This window comes from Salvia miltiorrhiza, chromosome 4 (assembly GCF_028751815.1).
Source record: "Salvia miltiorrhiza cultivar Shanhuang (shh) chromosome 4, IMPLAD_Smil_shh, whole genome shotgun sequence".
In the NCBI taxonomy this organism is placed as follows: domain Eukaryota; kingdom Viridiplantae; phylum Streptophyta; class Magnoliopsida; order Lamiales; family Lamiaceae; genus Salvia; species Salvia miltiorrhiza.
This window is the reverse complement of record NC_080390.1, coordinates 47,038,434-47,063,458: the sequence shown is the minus strand read 5'-3', so window position 1 is coordinate 47,063,458 and position 25,025 is coordinate 47,038,434. Positions and strand designations below refer to the sequence as shown.

The 25,025-nt window shown below is 36.8% G+C and overlaps 2 protein-coding genes and 1 pseudogene across 3 annotated transcripts; 1 reads left to right on the top strand and 2 right to left on the bottom strand.

Annotated features, from left to right (window-relative positions):
• The first annotated feature begins 11,031 nt into the window (after window positions 1-11,031).
• On the top strand, window positions 11,032-17,072 carry LOC131023846 (plastidic glucose transporter 4-like; annotated as a pseudogene).
• Window positions 16,885-19,098, bottom strand: LOC131023847 (protein DETOXIFICATION 12-like). Of its 2 annotated transcripts, XM_057953459.1 has the most exons (7): window positions 18,765-19,098; window positions 18,145-18,689; window positions 17,968-18,054; window positions 17,836-17,892; window positions 17,527-17,765; window positions 17,252-17,457; window positions 16,885-17,191 (listed from the first exon to the last, which is right to left on the bottom strand). In XM_057953459.1, the coding sequence occupies exons 1-7, from the start codon at window positions 18,969-18,971 to the stop codon at window positions 17,141-17,143; spliced, it is 1,392 nt and encodes a 463-aa protein (XP_057809442.1). In that variant the 5' UTR covers window positions 18,972-19,098; the 3' UTR covers window positions 16,885-17,140. The 2 variants fall into 2 exon arrangements, with proteins under 2 accessions (XP_057809442.1, XP_057809441.1); XM_057953458.1 differs by having other exon boundaries at window positions 16,885-17,457; window positions 18,765-19,052.
• A 528-nt stretch (window positions 19,099-19,626) lies between these two features.
• On the bottom strand, window positions 19,627-24,632 carry LOC131023845 (histidine kinase 1-like). The gene is made up of 11 exons (XM_057953457.1): window positions 23,102-24,632; window positions 22,780-23,027; window positions 22,547-22,706; window positions 22,322-22,448; window positions 22,154-22,243; window positions 21,871-22,065; window positions 21,724-21,793; window positions 21,587-21,629; window positions 21,341-21,481; window positions 20,234-21,223; window positions 19,627-20,133 (listed from the first exon to the last, which is right to left on the bottom strand). The coding sequence occupies exons 1-11, from the start codon at window positions 24,251-24,253 to the stop codon at window positions 19,921-19,923; spliced, it is 3,429 nt and encodes a 1,142-aa protein (XP_057809440.1). The 5' UTR covers window positions 24,254-24,632; the 3' UTR covers window positions 19,627-19,920.
• Window positions 24,633-25,025: the final 393 nt, after the last annotated feature.

Here is a 25,025-nt window from a genome sequence, read left to right as displayed (position 1 = left end):
TAATCGAATTTCACAATTTGGAAAGAAATGTAACAACAAATAAGAAGTTAAAGAAAATAAAAATAAAAATATATAATATAAACATAAACATTCAATTTTATTATAACTACAAAATTGTCACTCAATTTTTAAATTGATTTCAAATTGAAAACTTCATTTCTAATATAGTATAGATTTAGTTAAATACACGGACATTCAAACTCCAATTTATATTAGGACTAATAGTAATAATATATGTCCCTAAGGAGACACCAAGCTATGCAATCTCGTGTGTATGAACAGTGAGGTCCCGGGTTCAAATCTCACTGCTCCCCCTCCCCCAACTCCCCCAAGTCAAAAAACAAATATCAATATTATATATAATATTCGGTTATTATTCTATATGCTTCCTTGAATTTTAAAATTAATAATTTTTTATATTTTATTGTTATTAGATTTAATTCATGCACAAATAAAGATATAATAAAAATTTTAATTTATATATAATATATAAGAGGAGTATTTTACCTCTAAATTTTCTCTCAACTCAATTTTTCACCAAAACACTCTCTCTTTTTTATTTTTTTATTTGTTGGTGAAAAAATAAGTTGATGTCATTTTTTTTGGGACAAAAAAAATTTACATGATTGCTTAGTTATAATTATTTTAAATTAAATACAATTAAGGAGCAGAAAATTTGTATTAATTTTAATATGAATTTGTAAATAAAAAATAGTTATTATTATTATTATTGTACTACATATTTAATTATTATTTTACAATGCTCATTAATTTTAATATTATACTCATTAAGTTGATAATATTGTTATTATAAACTATTTTAAGTGAAATACTAATATTTAAAATTAACATATTTTTTTGTTATCAATAAATCTTATTCATAAATATTGATATTTTGATATTTTTACATAATTATAATTTTAAAAATAAATAAATATATCGTGGTCCGTGCATTGCACGCGAGGTCGTACTAGTTTTAAGTGAAAATTTAAAATGCTAGTGAATAGTAGTAGTAGATAGTAGTGGATATTGTAGTGAGTGGAGTTTGGGTTTCACTATTGTTATAAGTGAAAGTTTGTGGACCCTATTTCTATAAATGGAAGTGGAAATGATATCGCGAATGGACCGAAATAACAAATGTGAAAACGATATCGCGGACGGATGAAGTAGTATATGAAAAATGTCATTTTTTATAAATACTCTCTCCCTCCACTATAAGTGACTTGCATTTTATTTTGGGCCGTCCCATTATAAATGGCCTGTTTTCATAAATGAAAAAAATTTAATCTTTAAAAAAGTATAGGTCCTACCACTTTCAACCAATTTATTTATTCTCCTTAATTTTTGTGTCAAAATTTTTTGAACCACTTAGAGCATCCACAATGGTGAGTCAACATTGACTCTTAAAAGTGGTCTTCTCAATTGTGAGCCAACTCCCTTGGCTCTTAATTTTTTGTTTTAATTTATATTTAATTTTAATGTTTGTTTTCAATTAATTCTAAACACTATAATTAATAACATAAATTTCATTTGAATTTAAAATTAATCCTACATTGATTGAAATTGAAAATTGCATTACAATAAAATAAAGTCCTAAATTACTTCAATTAAAAAAAAACATAAAATGGTGAATTATAATTGAACATATATAGATTTACTCGGTGGTTTGTTATCGGATTACGACTTATACCTAGTGTTGTTTGGAAAAGCGAGAGAGAAGAGCAAAGTTGAGAGCACGAGAAACCGATTGTTGTAGTATTACAAGTGAAGTAAGCGTGAAAATACAAGGTACAAGCTCATGGCTATTTATAGATTACACGTTAAGGGTAAAAAGGTAATTTCATTGTTGGAGCATGCGTCTTGCGTGGTCAGGGGCAAAATAGTAAATTTGCCTTCAAGCGGGAGACCCTCCCGCTCTTTTGGTGATTCCTCTGGCGAAGACCATTTCTCTGGCGAGAATGGCTTCTCTGGTGCAGACCGTTTCTCTGACAAGGCCCATCCCTCTGACTTCTCTGCGGAAACCCGTTTCTCTGATGAAGCTCGCTCCTCTGGCTTATACTACTTCTCTGCTCTGCATATATTACTCCTCATCATAAAAAAAAACTACAATCTATGATAAATTGTTGCGTTTCTTGATATCTTCCACCAACTTTAAATGGTGAGCCAACTCGTCGGGTTTCATGCCGGAGGTATCCTTACCCATTATGATATCGTCGGCGAGGTCGCGTTGGACTTGGGAGAAGATGCCCATAACCTTGATCATGTTCTCCATGGCCTCACATGCTCGAGTTTGTTCGCCTTCTTGCATTTGTCTTTCTTTGCCGCCTTTTGTCTTTGGGGCCTTGTAGAGATACTTTGCTCGCTAGAGGTGGTCGTATAGCGACCATCTGAACCCTCGGAGCGTTTGGATGAATGGACATCCTCGTCAATCGTCGCGAATTTTTGACATTCGCGAAGCATATGCCAAGCATGTGGGTACTTGAAGATACCATCGTGCTCGGAAGCATAAATTTGTTGTGCTTGAGAGGTGATTTGCTCGTCGCTCATGTTGGAGCCCCAATTTACTTGGCACTTGTTGTAGATGGCTTCCCACAACTTTACGTCATTTTGGTCGCGTTGAAAGTAAGACTTTATTTGCCTCACATCGCGTTGGATCGTGCCTTGGGGCCGTTGAACATTGTAATTTTTTAGGATATCGCCCAATAACTTGATCATTTTTGGTCGGAGCATTTGATGGAATCGCATGTGGCCTCCGCATACAAACGACAAACGAGTGTCGTCTCCGTCGGGGTGTAGTCGCCTCATTGTTTGGTAGACTGCGTCACGACATAATGGATGTTATCTTCTCCACCTCGGGGTTGGTCGTCGCCGCAAATTGGGCGTTCAAATTTATTCCCTCAAGATCCGCCGTTTGAAGGCGTTAGAAGATTGAGATAATGGCGAGAATGCATTGTCGGGAGAATTTGAATTGCTGAGAGAGGGATTTTGGGAGTGATTGCTCTAATATTTAGCCCAACCATCTTCCATGATTTTTGAACAAAAAAATACGTATGAAATAAATAAGAAGAAGAAAAATAAGAAGATGAATGAAAAGAGGCTGTGAAAGTGAATGGAAGAGAAACAATTTATAGATGATGGATAAAATAGGTAGGAAAAAAAAAAAAAGGCAAGAGAGCCGTTTGGGAACGGCTCCACTGCCATGAAAGTGAATGGAAGAGGGACAATTTTTTTGTGATTGAGGCATGTTTCACACGCGCCCCATCAAAATGTATTATGCGTCGGGCAAGGAAAGGGGGGCTCGTCACGGAGATGGTTGGCGCGGCATTTGTGGTGCTGGTGGTTACAGTGGGACGGAGGGAGTATAAATTTTCTATGTCTTATTCTTTTTTTTAGAGGCAGTTTATGTCCTATTCTTTAAATACTCTTGATTACTAACACTTTTTTAAATTCTTAATTAATTTATTTTTTTTAAATAAATAAATTAGGATGGCACAAAAATGGATTTTCGAGTCATATAAATAAAAAATATAATTATAATTCTTTTTTTGAAGAGAAATATAATTATAATTTAAAAAGACATCTGACCTGCCACATCAAAATTTCGAGACCTAAAAATGAACACTCGCATTTTTACTATAAAATTGATAGTTGATCATTTAAATAAATATTTCTGAATATGATTCAAAGTGAAATTTATCCATTCAATTTTGTATGTTTTCTCATTTGTTTCTTTTTCCTCTCTTTGAGGGAATTAATTTTTTTATCCAATTTATTTATGTCCACATTTACTGAAGTAGCTAGTCTTTGGAGTTGTGTTGATGTGACCAAATGAAAGGCCCAATTTTATATTGGGCTAAGTTGAATAAACTTAGAAAGCGTAAGCCCAGTTTACTTGTACGTACGACAGGGAGAGATGGAAAAACAAGAAGACAAATGAATTTTCCTACTTGTGGTGATCTTAAAGTTAAAACCAAATTTACCCCTAAAAAAAAGTTAAAACCAAATATACCATGTTCCCCAAAACTATCAGATTTTCAAATTTGAAGACATCTGCTTCTTGTAGTTTGTGTGGCGTTTCATATGTCCCATTCATAAACACAATTAATCACCTTGTAAATATCATCACACAACACCGTTGTGGGCGAATGATCTAGAACAACTTTAGTTACCATTATAGAATTGAAGAACACTTGAATACTTGTTATAAGTATTTAGTAAGAGCATGCATATTGCATTAAATGACATGGAATTATATGATATTACTAGTGTATTACCCGTCGAAATTCGACGGGTACATATTTTCTTGTCATTTATATATTTTATGTTATTCTTTTTATATATTTTATGTTATTCTTATGATAATTATATAAAATAATTTTTTATGTAAATTATTTATATAATTAATTAAATTAAATTAAATTAGTAATACATTTAAAATTATATTAATCTCAATAACTTTTAGCAATTAAATTATTAATTTTGTTGAGATCATAAAAATACCAATTAGTTTTCATATGAAATTTTATAAAAAGTTAACGCGTAAGAAAAAAAAAGAGTAGAAATATATAAATTTGACATAGGTATGATGGCGGATTGATTTGTTGCATTTGTTGTTACAAGATTTATTAATTTTGTTCAATTTTTTTTTTTATTTTGCCTTTTGACCATAATTTTATATGGAGTTTGAAAAATCATAATTGAATTGTGAGTATCATATAATCCCAAACTTCTAAAAGCATAACTAATTATGAAAATAATCTCGCCTGATATTTAAAAGACCATAACTGATTTATCGAACATCGTATCATTTGGAGTTTTAAGACCAACCAAGTTGTGGGCATCACCTCGTCGCAAACTTGACAGATCATCTCTAACTTCTGAGCATCATCTTGTCTGAAACTTAAAAGAGAATCATCTCGTCTAAAACTTGAAAGAGCATCATCTCGTCTGGAGTTTTGAGCATCATCTCATTTAGAGTTTGAGAGAGCATCATCAAATATGAAATTATATTCAACCATGACTCCAATTGTCAACTATCTAACAAACATAACTCTAACAATTTAGATATTTTATTTATATATGTAATTTTATTAGTTCAAACTCTAGAGAGAAATGAAAGAGAAGAGTTCTTAAAGCAGTAAAAGAGAGAGCGTGTGGTTTATTTCATCATCATAGGTATTTATAGGCATTACAATCGGGGTAAAGTAGTAAATTCGTTTGGTCATCTATTCCGCATGCTCGCCATTAAACTAATTAAGGCTATTATTAGATTATAACTTGTCTGGTCGTTGTCCCCTAATTACAGAGCTGGATTATGTCCTCATCATCCCGCTCTGTCTAGTAGCTCTGGATTTCCTTCCTTGGGGCAGACTTTTACTCTTTGGCTCCGCTCTTCTAAGTAGCTCCGCCTTCTGGCGAATTGTCTCTAGCGTGTGGCTCCGCGCTCTGGCTCCAATAGCTTAGCTCTGACTTTGGATCTGGCGATTTGGCTCTGGCTCTGACTCTAACGACTTAGCTCTGACTCTGGATCTGGTGACTTAGCTCTGGCTCTGACTTTAATGACTTAGCTCTGGCATTTCTGCTCTGGCAGCTCTGCTCTGGCAACTTTGCTCTGGCCCTCTGCTCTGGTTAGCTCTGGCTGTGGCAGCTTTGCTCTGGAAGCTCTGCTCTGGAAACTCTGCTCTGGCATCTCTGCTCTGGCTAGCTCTGGCTCTGGCATCTCTGCTCTGGTAGCTCTGCTCTGGCAGCTCAACTCAGCGTTGACTCGGCGGCGGACGAACCGCAAGCTCAGCGGCGACTATTTCGCCGGAGTCTAGACGAAGGAACGGCAACGGGTTATAGGAAAAAGAAATCTTAGGGCTCTTGTATTAATTGCTTCGAATGGAGAATTCTCATGGGTTTAAGAAGTGGAAACAGAATCGAACTAATTAAGGAATGGAAGAGGGAGTCAGAGATGAGGCGGAGCAACACCGCCCTTAGGACGGCGGCGACGCCTGAATTTAGAGGGAGAGAGAGGCGGGCAGTTTAAGGGGGGAATTAGGGCTCAATTTGAGTGTGCAATCGACTTTAGAGAGAGAAAATGATTGAGAGAAGAGAGAGACAGTGAAGGGGGAGACGACGCCGACCTGATTCAGGGACGGCGGCGATGGGGTGAGGAAAAGGGAGGTGTGAGGAAGAGGGAGGCCTGACTTTTGTTTTAAAAGTGAGAATGAGAATATATAAATTGGATTCTCAAATGCCACGTTGGAGATTGAGATTGAAAAGAAAGAATTTGAGGCCCGCCACGTAGGCTAAGGTCTAATCGTATTATTATTATTATTATTATTATTATTATTATTATTATTATTATTATTGTTGTTGTTGTTGTTGTTGTTGTTGTTGTTGTTGTTGTAGTAATGGACGAACAGAAACAAATAAAGTTTGCAGAAATGAAAAATATATTTTTCTTCCCTATATAAATAAAATGTATGGATTTATTTTATAAAAAATAAAAATAAAATTTTAATTATTTTGATAGACATATAATAAGATTTTTTTTTAAAAGTAATCAGTTTATAGAGTTTGTGCCTTATTATGCAAATATGTAAATCAATGACCGGACCCGTTTATAATTTACATATACGTGCATGTCTCAATTCAAAATTAATTTTATTGAAAATTAAGAATATAAATATTATATATATATATATATATATATTCATACAATATAATATATTGCAACATATACATATAATATGTACGCTATTGAGAAATATAAAATTAATAACAAATATACATCTAATCATTAACATTCAATTAAAATAATTTATCGTATATAAATTATAATAAAATTAATAACAAATATACATCTAATCACTAACATTCAATTAAAATAATTTATCGTATATAAATTATAATTTTTTTCTTATCAGACATGTAAATCTAATTTTTATCTAGAAAAAATAAATAATAAAATTTATTAATTTAGATTATATGTAATGTTAATATTATTATTATATATATATATATTTATTATTAATTATATTTATTATGATTAATGAATCTTTATATAGAATGTATATAGTTAATTAATTAATAAATGATGAAGATTATATATGGTAAATTTTGAAATGGTGAGATTTTAGATATGCCACATAGGTTAAGGCTTAATCCTATTATATAATAGATTGTGGAGTAAAATATACAGTCTCATTTTTTCTATAAACACTCGGCAGATTATAAATAGTAATAGACGACCACCAAGTATCAAGGGTAAATTTGGGATGGGGTCAACGCCAACTCCTACAAGACAGAATAAAGGCGGACCTCGGGCAAATTCAGTATGGGGCCGAACGCCACCCCTATACGGGACATAACAGAACAAATCTTCAAGAACTAGTAAAGCAATTAAGTAAATTGTATTTATATTTTTTAATTTCACTTAACTTCTTCAATATCATTCAACTTTCTTAATCTCATTTAAGACTTAAATATGACTAAAAGTGATAATTATGGACACATGACATACCGCAAAAAATGCTAACTACTACATAAAAGGGATGGACTTGTGTGCGGACGCCCTCATACGATGCGGCCGGGTCGGATCCACCCGATCCGCGTCTAACATTTATATGATAGATATTGGTAATTAATAATGAAAGTATTGTGTAGTGCGATGGTTATATGCGTGCTATGTTCCTCGATCCCAAAGGGGGAAGGGTTCAAATCCCATTCCCTGCGTTTTTTACCCTCTTTTTTTTATAGCTTGCATTTTTTTTTCTCTTTTTTTCCCAAAAAAGTAATGATTTTGAAGGATTACTTTTCATCATTTCAATAGTTATTTTTTCTAAGAATAATGATTACATGAATAATTATTTAATAATTTTTATTTCTACGTTATTTAATAAGTATAAAATATACATTTGTTAGCACAAATAATTTTTTATAGCTTGCATTTTTTTTTTCTCTTTTTTTCCCAAAAAAGTAATGATTTTGAAGGATTACTTTTCATCATTTCAATAGTTACTTTTTCTAAGAATAATGATTACATGAATAATTATTTGATAATTTTTATTTCTACGTTATTTAATAAGTATAAAATATACATTTGTTAGCACAAATAATGATTTTGAAGGATTACTTTTCATCATTTCAATAGTTACTTTTTCTAAGAATAATGATTACATGAATAATTATTTGATAATTTTTATTTCTACGTTATTTAATAAGTATAAAATATACATTTGTTAGCAAAAATGTAGACTTATGTTAATATAAGTATTTACCTTCATTCAATATAAAACATTATATTTTCTAAACTCTAAACCCTAAAAACACTAAACCCTAAACGCTAAATCCTAAACTCTAATAGGAATATTTACTTTTAATAAGTGCAAAATATACATTTCTTAGCACAAATATATACTTATGCTGATATAATATTTACCTTTCATTCAATATAAAGTATTATAATTTCTAAACTTTAAACCTTAAATCATGAGCACTAAATCCTAAATAATGAATACTAAACCCTAATGGTAATATTTACTTTTATTTATCATAAGATATACATTTGTATGCACAAATGTATACTTACGTCAATATAAGTATTTCTTATCATTCAATATTTTCTACAACCTAAATCCTGAAGACTGAACTCTAAATAATCAATACTAAACCCTAAACACTGAATATTAAACCTTAAATCTTGAATACTAAACCTTAAACCTTGAACACTAAACCCTAATGGTAATAGTTACTTTTATAAAGCCTAACATATAGATTTGTTAGTACATTTAAATGTATAGTTATGTCAATATAAGTATTTCCTATCATTCCATATTTTTTACAACCTAAATTCTGAAAACTGAACTCTAAATAATCAATATTAAACCTTAAACACTGAATACTAAACCTTAAACCTTGAATATTAAACCCTGAACCTTGAATACTAAACCATAATGGTAATATTTACTTTTATAAAGCCTAACATATACATTTGTTAGAACAAATGTATACTTATGTCAATATAAGTATTTCCTATCATTCAATATTTTCTACAACCTAAATCCTGAAGACTGAACCCTAAATAATGAATACTAAACCCTAAACACAGAATACTAAACCCTAAATACTGAATACTAAGCCCTAAGCACTGAATACTAATTAAATCCTAAATAATGAATATTAAACCCCTAAATAATGAATATTAAACCCTAATGGTAATATTTACTTTTATTTATCCTAAGATATACATTTGTATGCACAAATGTATACTTACGTCAATATAAGTATTTCTTATCATTCAATATTTTCTACAACCTAAATCCTGAAGACTGAACCCTAAATAATCAATACTAAACCCTAAATACTGAATACTAAACCTTAAACCTTGAATACTAAACCCTAATGATAATATTTACTTTTATAAAGCCTAACATATACATTTGTTAGAACAAATATATACTTAAGTCAATATAAGTATTTCTTATCATTCAATATTTTCTACAACCTAAATCCTGAAGACTGAACCCTAAATAATGAATACTAAACCCTAAGCACTGAATACTAAACCCTAAATAATGAATACTAAACCCTAAACACTGAATACTAATTAAATTTTAAATATATAATGAATACTAAACCCCTAAATAATGAATACTAAACCCTAATGGTAATATTTACTTTTATTTATCCTGAGATATACATTTGTATGCACAAATGTATACTTACGTCAATATAAGAATATAAATAAATACAAAAAAAAACCTAAACATTGATACCCTAATATATACATTACTGTGCATAAATGTATACTTATGTCAATATAAGTATTACCTATCATTCAATATATTGTAAACCCTAAACACTAAATACTAAACCCTAAATAGTGAATGCTAAACCCACCCTATCCCTTGAATGCTAAACCCTAACGGAAATATTTACTTTTATTTAGCCTAGTATATACATTTCTTTGTATAAATGTATATTTATGTTTCTATAAATATTTCTTGTCATTCTATATTTTGTAATTACCTAAACACTGAATACTAAAATGTTAATGGGTAAAAATGCCCCATCCCTTATGTGTTTTTTGAAAAATGCCATCTCTTATCATAGAAAGCATTCTATGCCCTAAATATGTGAAGTGCCTAATTTACCCTTTGATGTTGATGGGTTTGCTTGATTTTTTATGAAAGTCTTACACATTTGACCGATTTGACAGCCATCGGTCATAAAAGTCAACGATTTGACAGCTATCAGTCAAGAGTACATATGATCGGTGGGTGGCTAGATCATTTGTCCGGCCGGTCGGACACATGATTTTACCGGCTGGACACATGATTTTATTGGTCGGATCATGTGTCCGGCCGGTGAAATTATGTGTCCGCCCGGCCGGACACATGATTTTAACGGCCGGACACATGATTTTATCGGTCAGACATGTGTCCGACCGATAAAATCATGTGTCCGGCCGGTGAAATCATGTGTCCGCCCGGCCGGACACATGATCTAGCCACCCATCGGTCATATGTACTCTTGACTGATAGCTGTCAAATCGTTGACTTTTATGATTGATAGCTGTCAAATCGGTCAAATGTGTAAGACTTTCACAAAAAGCCAAGCAAACCTATCAAATCAAAAGGTACTTAAAGAATAGGGCATATAATGCTTTGTATAATAAGAGAGGACATTTTTACAAAAAAAGATAAGGAAGTGGACACTTTAAATTTTTACTCAATACTAAACCCTAAACCTTAAATACTAAATCCTAAATAATGAATCCCCTGATTATTTTTTCTTACAATAATAATTATTTGATTAAATAACTAAAAGTATAAATTATTAAGAATAAAAATAACAATTATCGTGAACAAATGTAATAATCTCGAAACATTACATTTTATTGTAATAATAATTACTTTTTATTACGACAATAATTACTTTTCTTTATATCAATAATTACTTTTACTTTTAAAAATAATTACTTGAAGAAATAAGTAAAAGTAAATGTTCTTATGAATAAAAATAAACATTATTGTGAAGAAATGTATTATTTTTGAAACATTACATTTCATCATATCAATGATTACTTTTTGTTACGACAATGTTTACTTGACTAAATAATTTAAAATACAAATTCAAAGAAGTAAAAATATGCAAAAGTAGAAGCATACATTTTTCAAGGCAGAATTAAACTAAAACAAATCAAAACTCATAACATTTCATTTTGAAGAAGTGCATTACAAATTTTACAGCATTGACATTTCAAATTAAGACAAAATGCATCATTCGAAAATGAAAAGTGCAAAATCAGATCTCAAAAACATGATGAATCCAATCCCTTGAAACTAAACAAGTCCCCGCACCAAAGATCCATCACAGATATGGATTTGGTCGGCGAGGGTCCAAGCAGCAGCCAATTCTTCCCTTTCCTGAAGCAGCCTCTCTTTCAGCTTCATAGAGGACACCTACCTCATCGACGCCTGCATCGACCGCCCTAGGACCGCCTTGCCAAACCAATTGATAGATCCGCTGGTCCGACCACTTTCCCGAACAAGGTCAGTTTCCTCAACCCCACGAGAGGCGAATCGACTGTAAAAACCTCTCTTTTGCAGCGATGCTTCGTCGATTTGGTGATAGGAGAACCCGGAAGAAGCAGCACGCCGCCGCAAGGCTCGACGACATGGTAGGGCAGACGAAGGTGACAGTGGTGGTGAGTCATGGGGTTGTATCAGTCGAAGAAGAGAGGACGGCGTCGATTCTCGTTGTGAGGAGGAAACGTCGAGAGGTGAAACCGTAGCGATGCTGCAAAGTTAGAGAGAGGAGGGAATTTGCGGAAGATTATGGTTAGGAATTAGGATACAAGTGGGACGTGGGTTAGCGGGTTGGGGCGCGGGTCGTGGGCCATACCCGGCCGCATACGATGCGGCGGTCCGCACGCAAGTTTTTGCGTACATAAAAAAGGGACAAAAAGCACTATTCACTCATCAATTTTTCACTCAATGCAATTCACATACGTGTTGGTGTTACCCTCTTTTTCTTTCTCTCTCTTCTACAATTGACATACACATAAATGTATAAAACACTTTATCCTTGTTCATTTTCCCGCAATTATCTAATGCCACCAATCACCGTGACACTCCTCTTTTCTTCAATTAATCCACCCATTGCAGATATATTCTACATTATTCAGAGTAGTGATGGATTATAAATAATATATATTTGTTACTATTTCCGAACTTGTTATGTCATTATAAAAAATTCTACCTCCCTTAATTTTCCTATATCTGCCGGCAAAAAACTACAATTAGTATATGCAGTAAATTCCAAATACGCTGCCATAATCTGCTGTATGTGCACATTTGGATATGGTTGGTACCCAATGACGTGGCAATCTCCAGTGTCTGCCACATTCTAAAACGAGGTTCACATGTCACGTGCATCAAATCTAGTATGTATGGTAATAATATGAAAAAAGATATAGCACATGTATAAGAAATGCGAAGAAGATGATGAAAAGGTTTGAGATCTCCACTCCACCAACTTGCTCACTTGCGAACAAAATACTAATCATCTTCTTAGACTTACTGGATCTCCTAATTCGACATTTCCCCCCTCATATTTATCTCCAATTTTATTCATTTTTTCATGTTATTTCCATGATCGGTAGTCCTTCATCCATCGATTTCATGTGGCGCTAATGCTTCTTAATTTCGCAATTAAGTCGCCTTCTGACTTGCATTCAAGTGTCCGAGCGCCGTGCATTTTACGGTTGAACTTTTTTGATGTAAAAATTACTGTTTGTTGACTTTTTTCAAGTGTTGACAGGCTATACTAGTGGAAATGCAGGCTTCCGCTTTCTCAATCAGAGCAAAATCGTTTTCCCCCCTACAGGATCCTAGTTTTTTGTTCAAGAGAAACAGGTTCACGCTAGTGAGTGCCGCCGCCGCTGATCCCAGAATTAGTGCCGGTTCCAGTTCCAGTTCCAGTTCCAATGGGAGGAAGAGAGAGTGTTCAGAGTTTGAACGGATCTTCAGCCAAGAACAGATCAGTCAGAGCTCAAGCTTCTGGTTTGTATTTTATTCAGTTTAATTCTCAACTTTTTGGTTTTTAATCGTGATTATGTTCAATGTGGGAGCTGTCCTTTGTGGTACTTGGGTATAATTTTGACTACACCTTTTGCCCATGATTAGTTGATGTGGTTATGCTGTAAAACCAACACTAATGTTAAAGAATTGAGCTGGGATTGGTGTAAGTATTCTTTATTACTCACGTTGGTTTTATGTGTTAAACTGCATATTAGATGAGCAAAAACTGCAGTCACTAGTATAATGTAATGGTTGGTACCCCCGGACGTTGTCATTGTTGTAGCTGCATGTGTTCTTCCTAGTCTTAATTTGTGTATTATTGTGTGACTTTGATTTGCCCTGTTTCTCAATGCTACTTGAGTGTTGGAATTAGTGTACACATAGCACTTTCTAAGTGGTTCATTGAGATATTAGTGTTTTTGTTGAGTGACAGAAGATGATCCAGAGGATCTTGCAACTGCCAAAATCCAAGCGAAATCATCTGGAAATGTTTATCCATATGTTGGTGTTGCTTGTTTAGGGGCCATTCTGTTTGGATATCATCTCGGGTATGAATTTCATATCTATTTTCATTTTTTGATGAACGATACATTAGGCTACAACAACATAGACATTTTCTTTGGTTTTTGGTATGTCCTTCTGTAACACTTATCTTCTTCAGGGTCGTAAATGGAGCTTTAGAGTACCTAGCCAAGGATCTTGGGATTGCGGAGAACACAGTGTTACAAGGCAAGTTGTTATTGAAGTCCTTTTAGGGTCCACATGGAGCAATTCAAAGTGGGTGCAAGTGAACATACCATATATTTTTATTTTTTGGGTTAGTGTAGAACTGGGAGAAATATAAGATGCATCTATCTTGCCATCTAAAACTTCCTGGAAAGCCAACTGGTTGGCAGGTATAATCCATCACGGTCAATGACTTTTCACATCAAAACATTACTCTTGTATTGATTTGGGACACTGATCATAATATCTACAAAAAGAAGTTCCTATTTGTTAATACTCCAGGCACGTTTCTTCTTTCTTATTAGGAAGTCAATGTTTTATATGCTGCCTATTTTTAACTCAGGCTGGGTCGTTAGCGCACTTCTTGCTGGTGCTACTGTTGGATCTTTTACTGGAGGTTCATTAGCTGATAAATTTGGGCGAACGAAGACTTTTGTGCTGGATGTAATTCCACTTGCAGTTGGGGCATTTCTTTGGTTTGTATTAGAATCCATCTTCTGATTTTTGTATTTGATAACAAAATGATGATAGTAGTATTATCTAAACTGTAATCATGTATCTCAGTGCCATAGCAGAAAGTGTAGAGACAATGATAATTGGTCGTGTGGTTGCTGGAGTTGGAATAGGCATATCATCAGCTATTGTGCCACTTTACATATCCGAGGTAGCCTTTTTTTATGCACCTGTTATTTATTCTTTCCTTGATTATTGTATAATACATCTGACACTCTTTTCTTGACCAGATCTCACCTACTGAAATTCGTGGTACTCTTGGATCTGTCAATCAATTATTTATATGCATTGGAATCCTAGCAGCATTGGTAGCTGGGCTGCCTTTGGCGGGGAATCCATTGTGGTATTTACTTCTTGCAAATATGTCCTCGTCATGAAAAATGTATTTTATACTAATTGTTTTTAACTATTGAGATATGCTGGAGATAGGTATTTTGTTGATAATCTTAGGCTCCTGACAGATTGAAAACAGTCTCATTTTTTAATATTTTGATTTTCATCTGGTTCTTGTAATACGACCTATGTCATATGCCATAGAACAACCAAGTTTACAAGTTATAAATGACAACAGAATTAATCTTATCACCATCATCTCTAGCTTATTGTCGCCCGATGAGTCAAAATGTATTTATTCTTTATTAATCAATTTAAAAATATTTGGACATGGTAACACAAAAATCGTCCCTCTTTTGATGTCTTTGACATCGCCTTCAGTGCAGTATCACTTGGATGGATAATATAACTTGATTTACTCCCACATTTTTTAATTTCTATTAATTGTCGATCTCATGCTGCTTTTGGTCTCTGTTGTGAAAAGGTGGAGGACAATGTTTTCTATTGCAATTGTTCCATCTGTATTGTTGGCAGTAGGAATGGTCTGTTCTCCTGAAAGTCCTCGATGGCTTTATCAGGTTACATTGTGAACTTCATAACATTGCCTGTTTTTTGACAAACTTATATATGCTTGCTTTGATTGCTTTTTGGTGTGCATTTGATAAACATGCTAAATGAGGCACATTTCTACTGTAGCAAGGGAAAATTGCTGAAGCCGAAGTGTCCATAAGGAGGCTATTTGGGAAAGAAAGAGTTGCTGAGGTTATGGGTGATCTGGATGCAGCAGGTCGATGTTCCTCTGAACCAGAAGCTGGATGGCTTGATCTTTTTAGCAGCCGCTACCGGAAAGGTATTTACAGAATACAAGAGTTTTTATGAGATTGAGATTACATTTCCCTTTTCGGAAGCTACAATAATGTCTATTTTACTTATGCATTACATTAGCCATGGTTCCTTTGTATATAGAAAATGATTAAGCTACAGACTGCATTGTTGTAGTTTTCATTCCTTATAATTACTCCTGCAGCATTTTTGGGTGTCCTGAAAATTTATATTATATCGTGTTGCAGTTGTGAGTGTTGGTGCAGCTCTCTTCTTGTTTCAGCAGCTTGCTGGGATCAATGCAGTTGTTTACTACTCTACTTCAGTATTCCGCACTGCTGGTATTACATCTGATGTTGCTGCCAGTGCTCTGGTTGGGGCTGCAAATGTTATTGGTTAGTTTTATTTTCGAGGTTCTAGAAGACGAATGAATAAGGAAGTTATACAGACATTTTACATATTGTGTGTACATTTTGCCAGGCACAACTATTGCATCCTCATTGATGGATAAACAAGGAAGGAAGAGTCTTTTGATTACAAGTTTTGCAGGAATGGTATGATTCATTTATATTAAGTTTGATTGTTAAGTATCCTTTATCCTACATTCTTGCAAAATACAAATACATTAAGAAATCTAAGTGAACATTTATGCATAGGAACTATTGTGGACATTAGTGCTGTAAGTTTGTTGCATTCTGGTCTCATAATTTGCGTCATTCCTGTGTTTCCCTTTCCGAGCAGCGGTGTCTATATTTGATTGTTTATTCATAGATATCAGTTTTCTTCTTTCAAAGGGTTCTTCCATGTTGCTGCTTTCCCTGACCTTCAGCTGGAGGGCTCTGACACCTTACTCAGGCACACTTGCTGTACTTGGCACTGTCCTGTAAGTTTTTGTACATTCCAATTTTAAGTACATTTTTCTTTTTTGGTATATAAATTTTCTGAAACTTGTTTCCATGTTTATTTGTGCAGTTATGTGTTGTCGTTCTCTCTTGGTGCTGGTCCAGTACCTGCTCTGCTACTTCCTGAGATTTTTGCGTCAAGAATCCGAGCAAAAGCAGTGGCTTTATCTCTGGGAACGCATTGGGTAAGAAATCTATTTTGGCATTCTTTTCCTGTTTGATGTTAATTTCGTGTCACTATTGGCCTCAGTCTTTTCAAGCGATTATGAGTCATCCGTGACAAAAAATTTCTGGCATAACGGTATCTATAGATAGAAAATGTGATGGAAATTGGGTTGGTTATTATTGAAGTCGGGTGTTTCTTGGTTGTAACAGATAGCCAATTTTGTGATCGGGTTGTACTTCTTGAGCGTTGTGAATAGATTCGGGCTGAGTACAGTATACCTGGGATTCGGTACCGTTTGTATTCTAGCAGTGATGTACGTAACTGGTAACGTGGTGGAAACGAAGGGGCGATCTTTGGAGGAAATAGAAATTGCTCTCACTTCACCAGCTTCTTGACCATGCACATATCTCATTCACTCATTTACATCACTATCAGATCTAGCTACAAGTTTTCATTGGAATGTAATGAGTGGTGTGCTGTGTAGACAATTTTCTTTCACAATAATTTGATATAATACGAGATCGCCTACCTACTTTATTATGTCTTGCATTTCACTGTTTCCTGACATATCTATGATCTCTCACTGGCTGGCTTCCAAGTTTGAGTAATTAGGGGTGTGACGATGGAGCCTCAGCGACTCTCTCCTGTGCCTCCGTTGCCTGTAGGAAGTTGATGTCGTCAATTTCAAAGTAGTAGGAAAAGCTGAAATGGGTAGGTACCTGTTTGTTCCAGTTGGTGAATCCTGTTATAACTGACATAACGGTTGATTGCAACACAGAACCAATGAGTATCCCTATCCACAACCCTCTCGCGTTCAAGTGCACCGCGAAGCCCAGGGCTACGGCTGCCGGAACCCCCACCACATAAAATGCGCCTAAGTTCACATAAGCACCGATGTGTTGCCACCCACTCCCTCTTGCAATTCCTGATGTGCAACAACCATTTACCTTACCCATGAGTTTGTTAGGTGGTTGATTAGATTTAGGACACTAACCAGAGATCACTACTTGCAGGCTATCAGTGATGGTGGAGACACAAATAAGTGGAGTCATCCCAGCAATGTAGTTCACCACCTGCCTCTCGTTGCTGTAGGCACGCCCTAGAACGTGGCGCAGGCAGAGGAGAAGGATGCTCACGGCCACAGTTTCAGCCACAGCAAGAAACATCGCCACCCAAACCACCAGCCGCGCCTTGTCCGCATTTCCAGCTCCTAACTCATTCGAAACTCGCGTGCTGCAAGTGAAAAACCATCAACACACAAACCACGTTGATATTTGATTTGATATATGAAGAGAAAGCCAACCTTGCTGCAGCTCCAAGTCCATACGGAATGGTGAGATGCAATGTCGAAATAGTTAGGCTGATCATTCAAGAACCATTAGAGATGCTCAATATATATGAAATATTGAGAAATGATGGGAGTGTTGCAGATTACCATATTGACAGCACTGATGTCTCAAGCGTTGGATTGGGTAAAAGGCCGGATACCAAAACAAGCACTTCCAGCGACCACCATTTCAGGCTACAGCATACCATATATAAATAGAAAAAGTTAGAATAGAAGCAAGGCAAGACAGAGCAAAACAGAAGAAGCAAGATGAGAAAGCAGTACCAAACCATGACAGCAGAAGGAGCTGCAAAGCGGAAGAACTCCCCTATGTGCCGGAAGGCCTCAACGGAGAAGGCCAAGCGCGTGGCCTTGCATGATGGTGAGTATCTGATGTAAACTGCAAGAACAAAGACATATAACCAATTGGATATACAGACGGCCGTAGCTGCACCACTACTCCCCATATCCAGCTTATAGACGAGAGCCCAAGTGGTGGGAATGTGGCAGCACAGCACCACAAACGAGCTTACCACCATCGGCAAAACCAAGCTCTGAGTTTGCAAGTATCTCACAAGAGGCTTTGAAACAGCAGCAGCAAACAGGGCGGGAATGAGGCGGAGAGAGTAGTCTCGGGCTTGGAGGGAGACGAGGGGATCCTGCCCCATGGCCACCAGCAGCTTCTCCATCAACACCCACGCAAGGCTCACCGGGATGCACACCGCAGCTAGTGAAAACACGGCGCTGTAAGTGTAGACGCCCAGCTTCTGGTACTGCCCCGCGCCGTAGGCCTGCCCGCACAGAGTTTCCAAGCCGCCAACCAGCCCTGACTATTTATATACAACCAAAACTCATCACTATTTAATTGTGTTGTGTACATAGCTAGCAAGAGATGAAGGAGTTACGAGAAGGCTGAAACCGGTGACATTGGTCAGAGAAGTGGCGATGGCGACGCTTGATAGCGTGAGGCGGCCGAGGTGGCCGACCATCATCGTGGAAACCACTTGCAGCAGATACTGCAACATCGATACCAACACCATCGGCCCAGCTATGTACCCAACTTTCTTCACTTGTTGCATCAAATCCTCCCATTTCTTGCCTTCTCCTCTCATTTTTCTACACACGCGCTGGTTTCTCTACTTGTATAGTTGGAAGACCCCCAAATATATAAGGGGTATTAGTTTGCGTAAGTTATTTTAAGGAGTTTATAAACTCAGTCATAATGTACGTGGGTGTGCTGAATTAGGCAGTGGATGCACGTGTATACAATCTTGAATTGATTGAAATAAAATTCGTAATGCCAGCTAGCTTCACGTTGGGTACGCGGATTAGAGGGTTTGTGTGTGAATTTAATATGATGAGATGCAGGGGCTATTATATGTCAACATGGTAGTACCATGCACGGAAGTGTACATTATATGATGATCAATCAAATAAACTACTCCTCACCATGCCCATGTTAACTCCTAATTTCTAATTGTTGAGCTATTGCTAAACCAAATTCTTCTACAAAACGACTAGTAAATTGGAATACCACAAAATCTGGATTTGGCTTCTGCCTGCTGCGAAGACAGGAAAATTAATCTGGATTTGTTAATCGATACGAATCAGTAGCAAACTACTGCTAGTCCAACTCACGCACATAAAAACTAAAGTCCTACCACCACATCAACGATGTACTTCAAAAGACGAGAATAAATAAAAGAAATAGATACCTCGTTTATTGTCGTGATGATAAAGCGATTAATATATTTGTAAGACAAAATATACATGTAGCAAAGAGCTTTTATGTTTTCAGTTACTTGGTAATATCGATAAAACAACGCTTAGAATCATTTCAAGAAAGATAAAGGAGGAGCAAAACACAAAAGCTTGAGCACTAAATTTACAAATTGGCTCTATTCCATCTACAACTTCTGTGGACAAACCTATGACTCTTTGCTCAAACTGTTTATCTTATCCTTAATACAAAATCAAGCACCAAGGCTTAGTTAACATGCATTGATAGAATCGGAATATGAGATGAAACATATGACTCTGACTCTTCTTGGAAGAGTCGGATCACATTCCTTTAGTTAAGGAAAGAATGGTGGAAATCATAAGCTTGCAGTCTATTGGTTTTGTTAGATAAGCATCCATGCCAACTTCAAGGCATTTGGCTTCATCAGAAGACATTGCATGAGCTGTGAGTGCAACTATTGGAATGTGAAAACCGCTTCCACATTCCCATCTTCTTATTGCTTTTGTTGCTTCATACCCATCCATTTTAGGCATCTGCAAAATCCACACCAAATTAAACACTATGAGAATGCCTAGCTTGTTGCTGATCAACAAGCAGAAATTGCATGTTAATATATAATGGTAGTAAACTTACTTGACAATCCATCAATATCAAGTCATATGGCAATGCCTTTGCATCATTGTATTCATTTGACTGGATCTTGTTTTTCAGAGCATCCACTGCCTGAAGCCCGTCTCCTACAACCACGATTCTTGCTCCCATTTTCTCCAGCATGATCGTTGCAACTCTTTGGAGGATGATTGTGTCTTCTGCAAGAAGGATGCAGAGGCCCTCAAGAGGCCTTTTTTGCTCATTCACAGCCTTATGTGAGCTTGCAGCACCTTGAATCTCTTCATGATATGATTTAGTGGAATATCGTTCTTTACTGAGGCTAGAGACGCCATCTTCTAGATTTACATGGATATAATCAGCACAGGAGTTGCTCAGCATGTTTTGAGACAGAGGTCCTCTACTGAAATACTCACTTCTTCTGACTCCAGCATGGGAGCTTCTAATCATCGTGCAGCTCTCGTTATCCAGCTTTTCAGAATCATCTGAGCTAGCAGAAGGAGACTGAAGAGCATCAATTTCATGGAATTCATCATCTGCTACGGGAGTTTGTAGGTGCAAGTTTCTGTCTCTTTTTATGATTGCCTCAAAAATCTGAACTAGTTTAGCTTTGTATAGAGGTTTGTTAACCATTAGTAGATGCCCTCTTCTGCGGAGTTCAGCCTTGATAACTTTGGAGGTGTCGTGATTCATGATCCAGGCGAAGTTGGCTCTTCCTGCGCTGTACTCCTCTAGAAAATTGAGCTGCTGCTTCCACAGCTCAGTGCTCAAGTCGAGCAGTCCAATGTCGATGATTATGATGAAAATTGATGCAATGCTGCTTCCCAAGTTTGATTCTTGAGTTTCTGAGCGTGGCATCTGTGAGTTCCCATTAGTGATTCTTGCATTGAAGAAATCTTGAAGATTTAGTGTCAGCTCATTCCAATCAGATGCTTCATGTGTTTGAACTCCTTTTTCGCGCAACCATCTTGTCATAATCAATCTGGTCATTCTGCCATTAAGTGCAAGCAACACCTGTATTCAGCTGCAATAATTAATAGTTTCTAAAGCTTTCTAAACTACCATACTACATAAACTTTCATTTGCTTTTTTGAGGTTTATCATTGGTCTTGAAAGTGAAGCAAAACTCACAGTTAGATTGTGGTCTTTGAAGTCAAATTGGTAATGCTGCTTCGTCGTCTCAGCAGGCGTGTTGAGAAGCAGATACAGCTGCATCAAAGTTCCTGGTCCACTCTTCTTCACCACTTTGATTTCTCCATTCATCTTGTTCACCTGCCAAAAGTTTCGCCGCCATTAAAGTGCAAGCAAGAGATACAACATCATAGTGCAACTCATCAACTTGGAAGTTTATTTTTCAAGAATCCATGTATCTCTCACCAAGGTTCGGACGATGCACAAACCAAGACCGGTGCCTCCATGCCTGAGAATAGAATATGTTGTAACCGAAGCTGTCAAGGCGAGATTCCTTAAATTTAAATCTAGAATTGGATTCTATGGAATTATAAGTAGCTTACAGCCTTGTAGTTGAGGGATCAGCTTGCTCAAAACTCTCAAAAACTGATTCCCATTTGTTAGGATCAATTCCTGGTAAGAAAAACAAGAAAGTTTAGAATGTTTGATTGTGTATGCACCCTGCTGATATAGGATATGTAAATATATACCACAGCCAGTATCATCAACTTCAAACCAAAGAATCATTCTGTTGTCTTTCTTGGAGCATATCTTCCCATGGCTTGCTTCTCGTTTCCGTTTCAACTTTTGTGCACACCACGACTCCTTCGGATTAAGGGAAGACTCTCTTTTCTTACTATCTGCGTCTACAGTCTCACACCATCCGCGCAGAATGATGTATCCAGCTGTCACAAGCACAGATCATTCATTACCTTCACCTCTCAAAATATTTGTTTCAAGTGACGTTTGATTGTATGTTTTTTCCTCACTTACAGGTTGTGAACTTGATAGAATTGCTAATCAGATTTGCAAAAATTTGAAGAACTCTTCCAGAGTCTCCTAGGACTACTTTAGGCATATCATCTGCAATGGTATAGAACCATGTACAAGTTAAGCAAGGAGAGGTAGTAGAGATAGACGAGAGACGGGTAAGACCCATACCCGAGAGATCAAGAACAGTCTCCACGTTGTGGTTAATACGCTGCACGGAAAACATATCAGTAAGCCCTTCAAGCTCTCTACCTAATTCAAACTCAGTTTCTTCTAGTATCAGTTTTCCTGATTCAACCTGCACCCACCAAGTATGAGATCTTGATTCATTCCACGCCTTCCAATTGTTGCTACACGACACAAATGGTACGTTGAAAGATGATTGTTAACTTGTACCTTGCTGAGATCCAAAATGTTGTTAAGAAGCCTCAGCAAAGCATTAGAGCATTTGCGGATCTGTGTGATCATCGCTTGCTGTTCACTGTTGAGGCAGTCGTCGCTCATGAGGATATCCAGCAAGCCAATCACGGCAGCCATAGGCGTCCGAAGCTCGTGGCTGTGACAAGAAGAAAAGTTTATCAATATATGCAATGAAGAAGCAAAGTCATGCATGATCTGAGGCTGCTGACCTCATGTTTGCTAGAAATTGACTCTTGTAGTTGTTGGATGCCTCGGCCTTCCTCCTTGCATCGAGATGACTTATCAAGGCAGCGCGCAGCTTCATCTCCTTGGAGACTCCATTAGTCAAGATGAAGATGCAGAACCAGCCAACCAGTAGGATGCACACAGAAGCAGATATCAAAATCATCAAAGTCTTAAAAGCCTTGTCATCCACTTTCCCCATTATATATTGCCTGGGAATCATGATAACTCCAACCTGCAAGCAATCAGAAATGAGCAAACAGTGTGGATGAAAAGGGAAAGCAGGAGAAGAAGCAGTGCAGGAGTGACCATAGGAAGCCTCTTCAAGTTGAGGAAGAAGGAGTCAATGTAGTAAAGGCGGTTCCCAAGCCTGGCGCTCTGAATATGGACTTCTTGACTAGGAGGCAGCTTGTTCCCATAGGCTTTACTCAAATACTGGGCCCCTGACCTAATCACAGACTCCTGAGAATCGGCAGCCATCATAAGCTTAGGGCCGGACGTAGAATTCATGAGCAGAGGAGTGTTGGTGGAGGTAGCAAGCAGCCAGCCCTCCTGAGAGGTGAGATAGATGTGGCCACTGTGAAACTCAACCAGCTCCTTCATCAACTGCCCCACACTATACAGAGCAGTAGTAACGCCCACCACAGCAACTATGCTCTTGTGGGAAGGGTCCCAAACAGGCAATGCTGCAGAGAGCAAGGGCGAGTCACTGTATTTGCTCACAGCTATATGCCACGAGGCCGTGCCATCAGGGACCTGTGAAATCCCGGCGATGTTGATGAGCTCATCGGGGGGGATGGGGGCGGCCTTGGCAGTCTTCTCCCCCGTGCTGGGGTCCAGAGGCTCGCGGTACCAGATTGCAGACATGTTGTTGTGGATGGACTGGTCGTTCCAGCCTTGGTGAGAGGAGAGGAGATTAACGGAATAAGAGGTGGCTATGGAGTAGTTGGTGAGATCGGAGTAGATGTAGTATGTGTTGTTGCTCCGGTGGTTGCGGTGGAAGGCCTGCACGAAGCCGTTTCTGTAGCTGAGGGTGATGGAGTTGAGGGCCTTGCGGCTGGCGAAGAGCGCCCAGGTGAGCTCCTTCATGACTTGGTAGAGGTCGAGCTGGTCGGCTTGGGAGGCGGCGGGCTTGTTGTAGCGGCGGATGACGGAGTCGGAGAGCTTGACCTGGGCGGTGGCGACCTCGACGGTGGAGTTGAGGATGTTCCACATGCGGAGGAGGGGGCGCTGGAGGAGCTCGTGGCGGAGGCCGTATGCTAGAGTGTTGAGGGATTTGGTGGTGTAGACTCTGGTGATGTGCCATGTGAGGAGAGTGAGCAAGCCTATCAAGATTGCCAGCATGATCATGATCGCCAGCCGAACCACGAACACGCTGTAATACGACGACGAAACGCACAGGTATTGGCACTCCTCTTCTTCCACATCTCTCTGGAAGCTCTCCGAAGATGCCATCATCATATATATCGAATTACGGATCAAGATTCATTCATCAATTTGCCAGGAACACAAACATCACAATGAGAATTCAGACTAAAGTTGGAAGAGCATATTTGAAATCAAAATCAAATCACCCACTTTATTAATGCTGTCTCGTGCTGCTGTTTTTTTACTCACCTATCTCCCTCGTTTTTCACTTTTTTTTTTTTTTCACTATTATTGTTATGGCGGAATATGGTTTGCTTTGCTCAACTGTGAGAGAGAGAGAGAGAGAGGGGGAGACTTTACTGACCTCAAGGAATATATGGACATAAGTCAATATTACAAAATAGATACAAAACTAAGACTACTTACTCACATATTACAACATATTTTATTTACTGACATGTCAAAAAAATATTATTGGAAACACAAAGTTGGTTATTCACTTACTACTAATAGGATAAATATATATAGATCACAAATTCACATTTTTATTAGTACTAGCTGTGTAATTAATGTTATTTTTATTAAATAATTTATTATTTTAAAAAAATTATTAATTCATTACTTTTATTAGATGATTTATTGGATGGATATATTTATTTATAAGCCTTATCAATAGCTAGAGAAATATATCACATAGATTTAGTGTAATATCTAATAAATTAATATATATTCTTATAAATATATAATATGTAAAATAATTTTAAAATAAAATATATAATAGGGGTAAAATAGGCAATCCACAAGTTGTGTCTTAAAATGCCGTAGGCTCTTTTTCTATTAGTATATTAGTATAGATTATTAATAA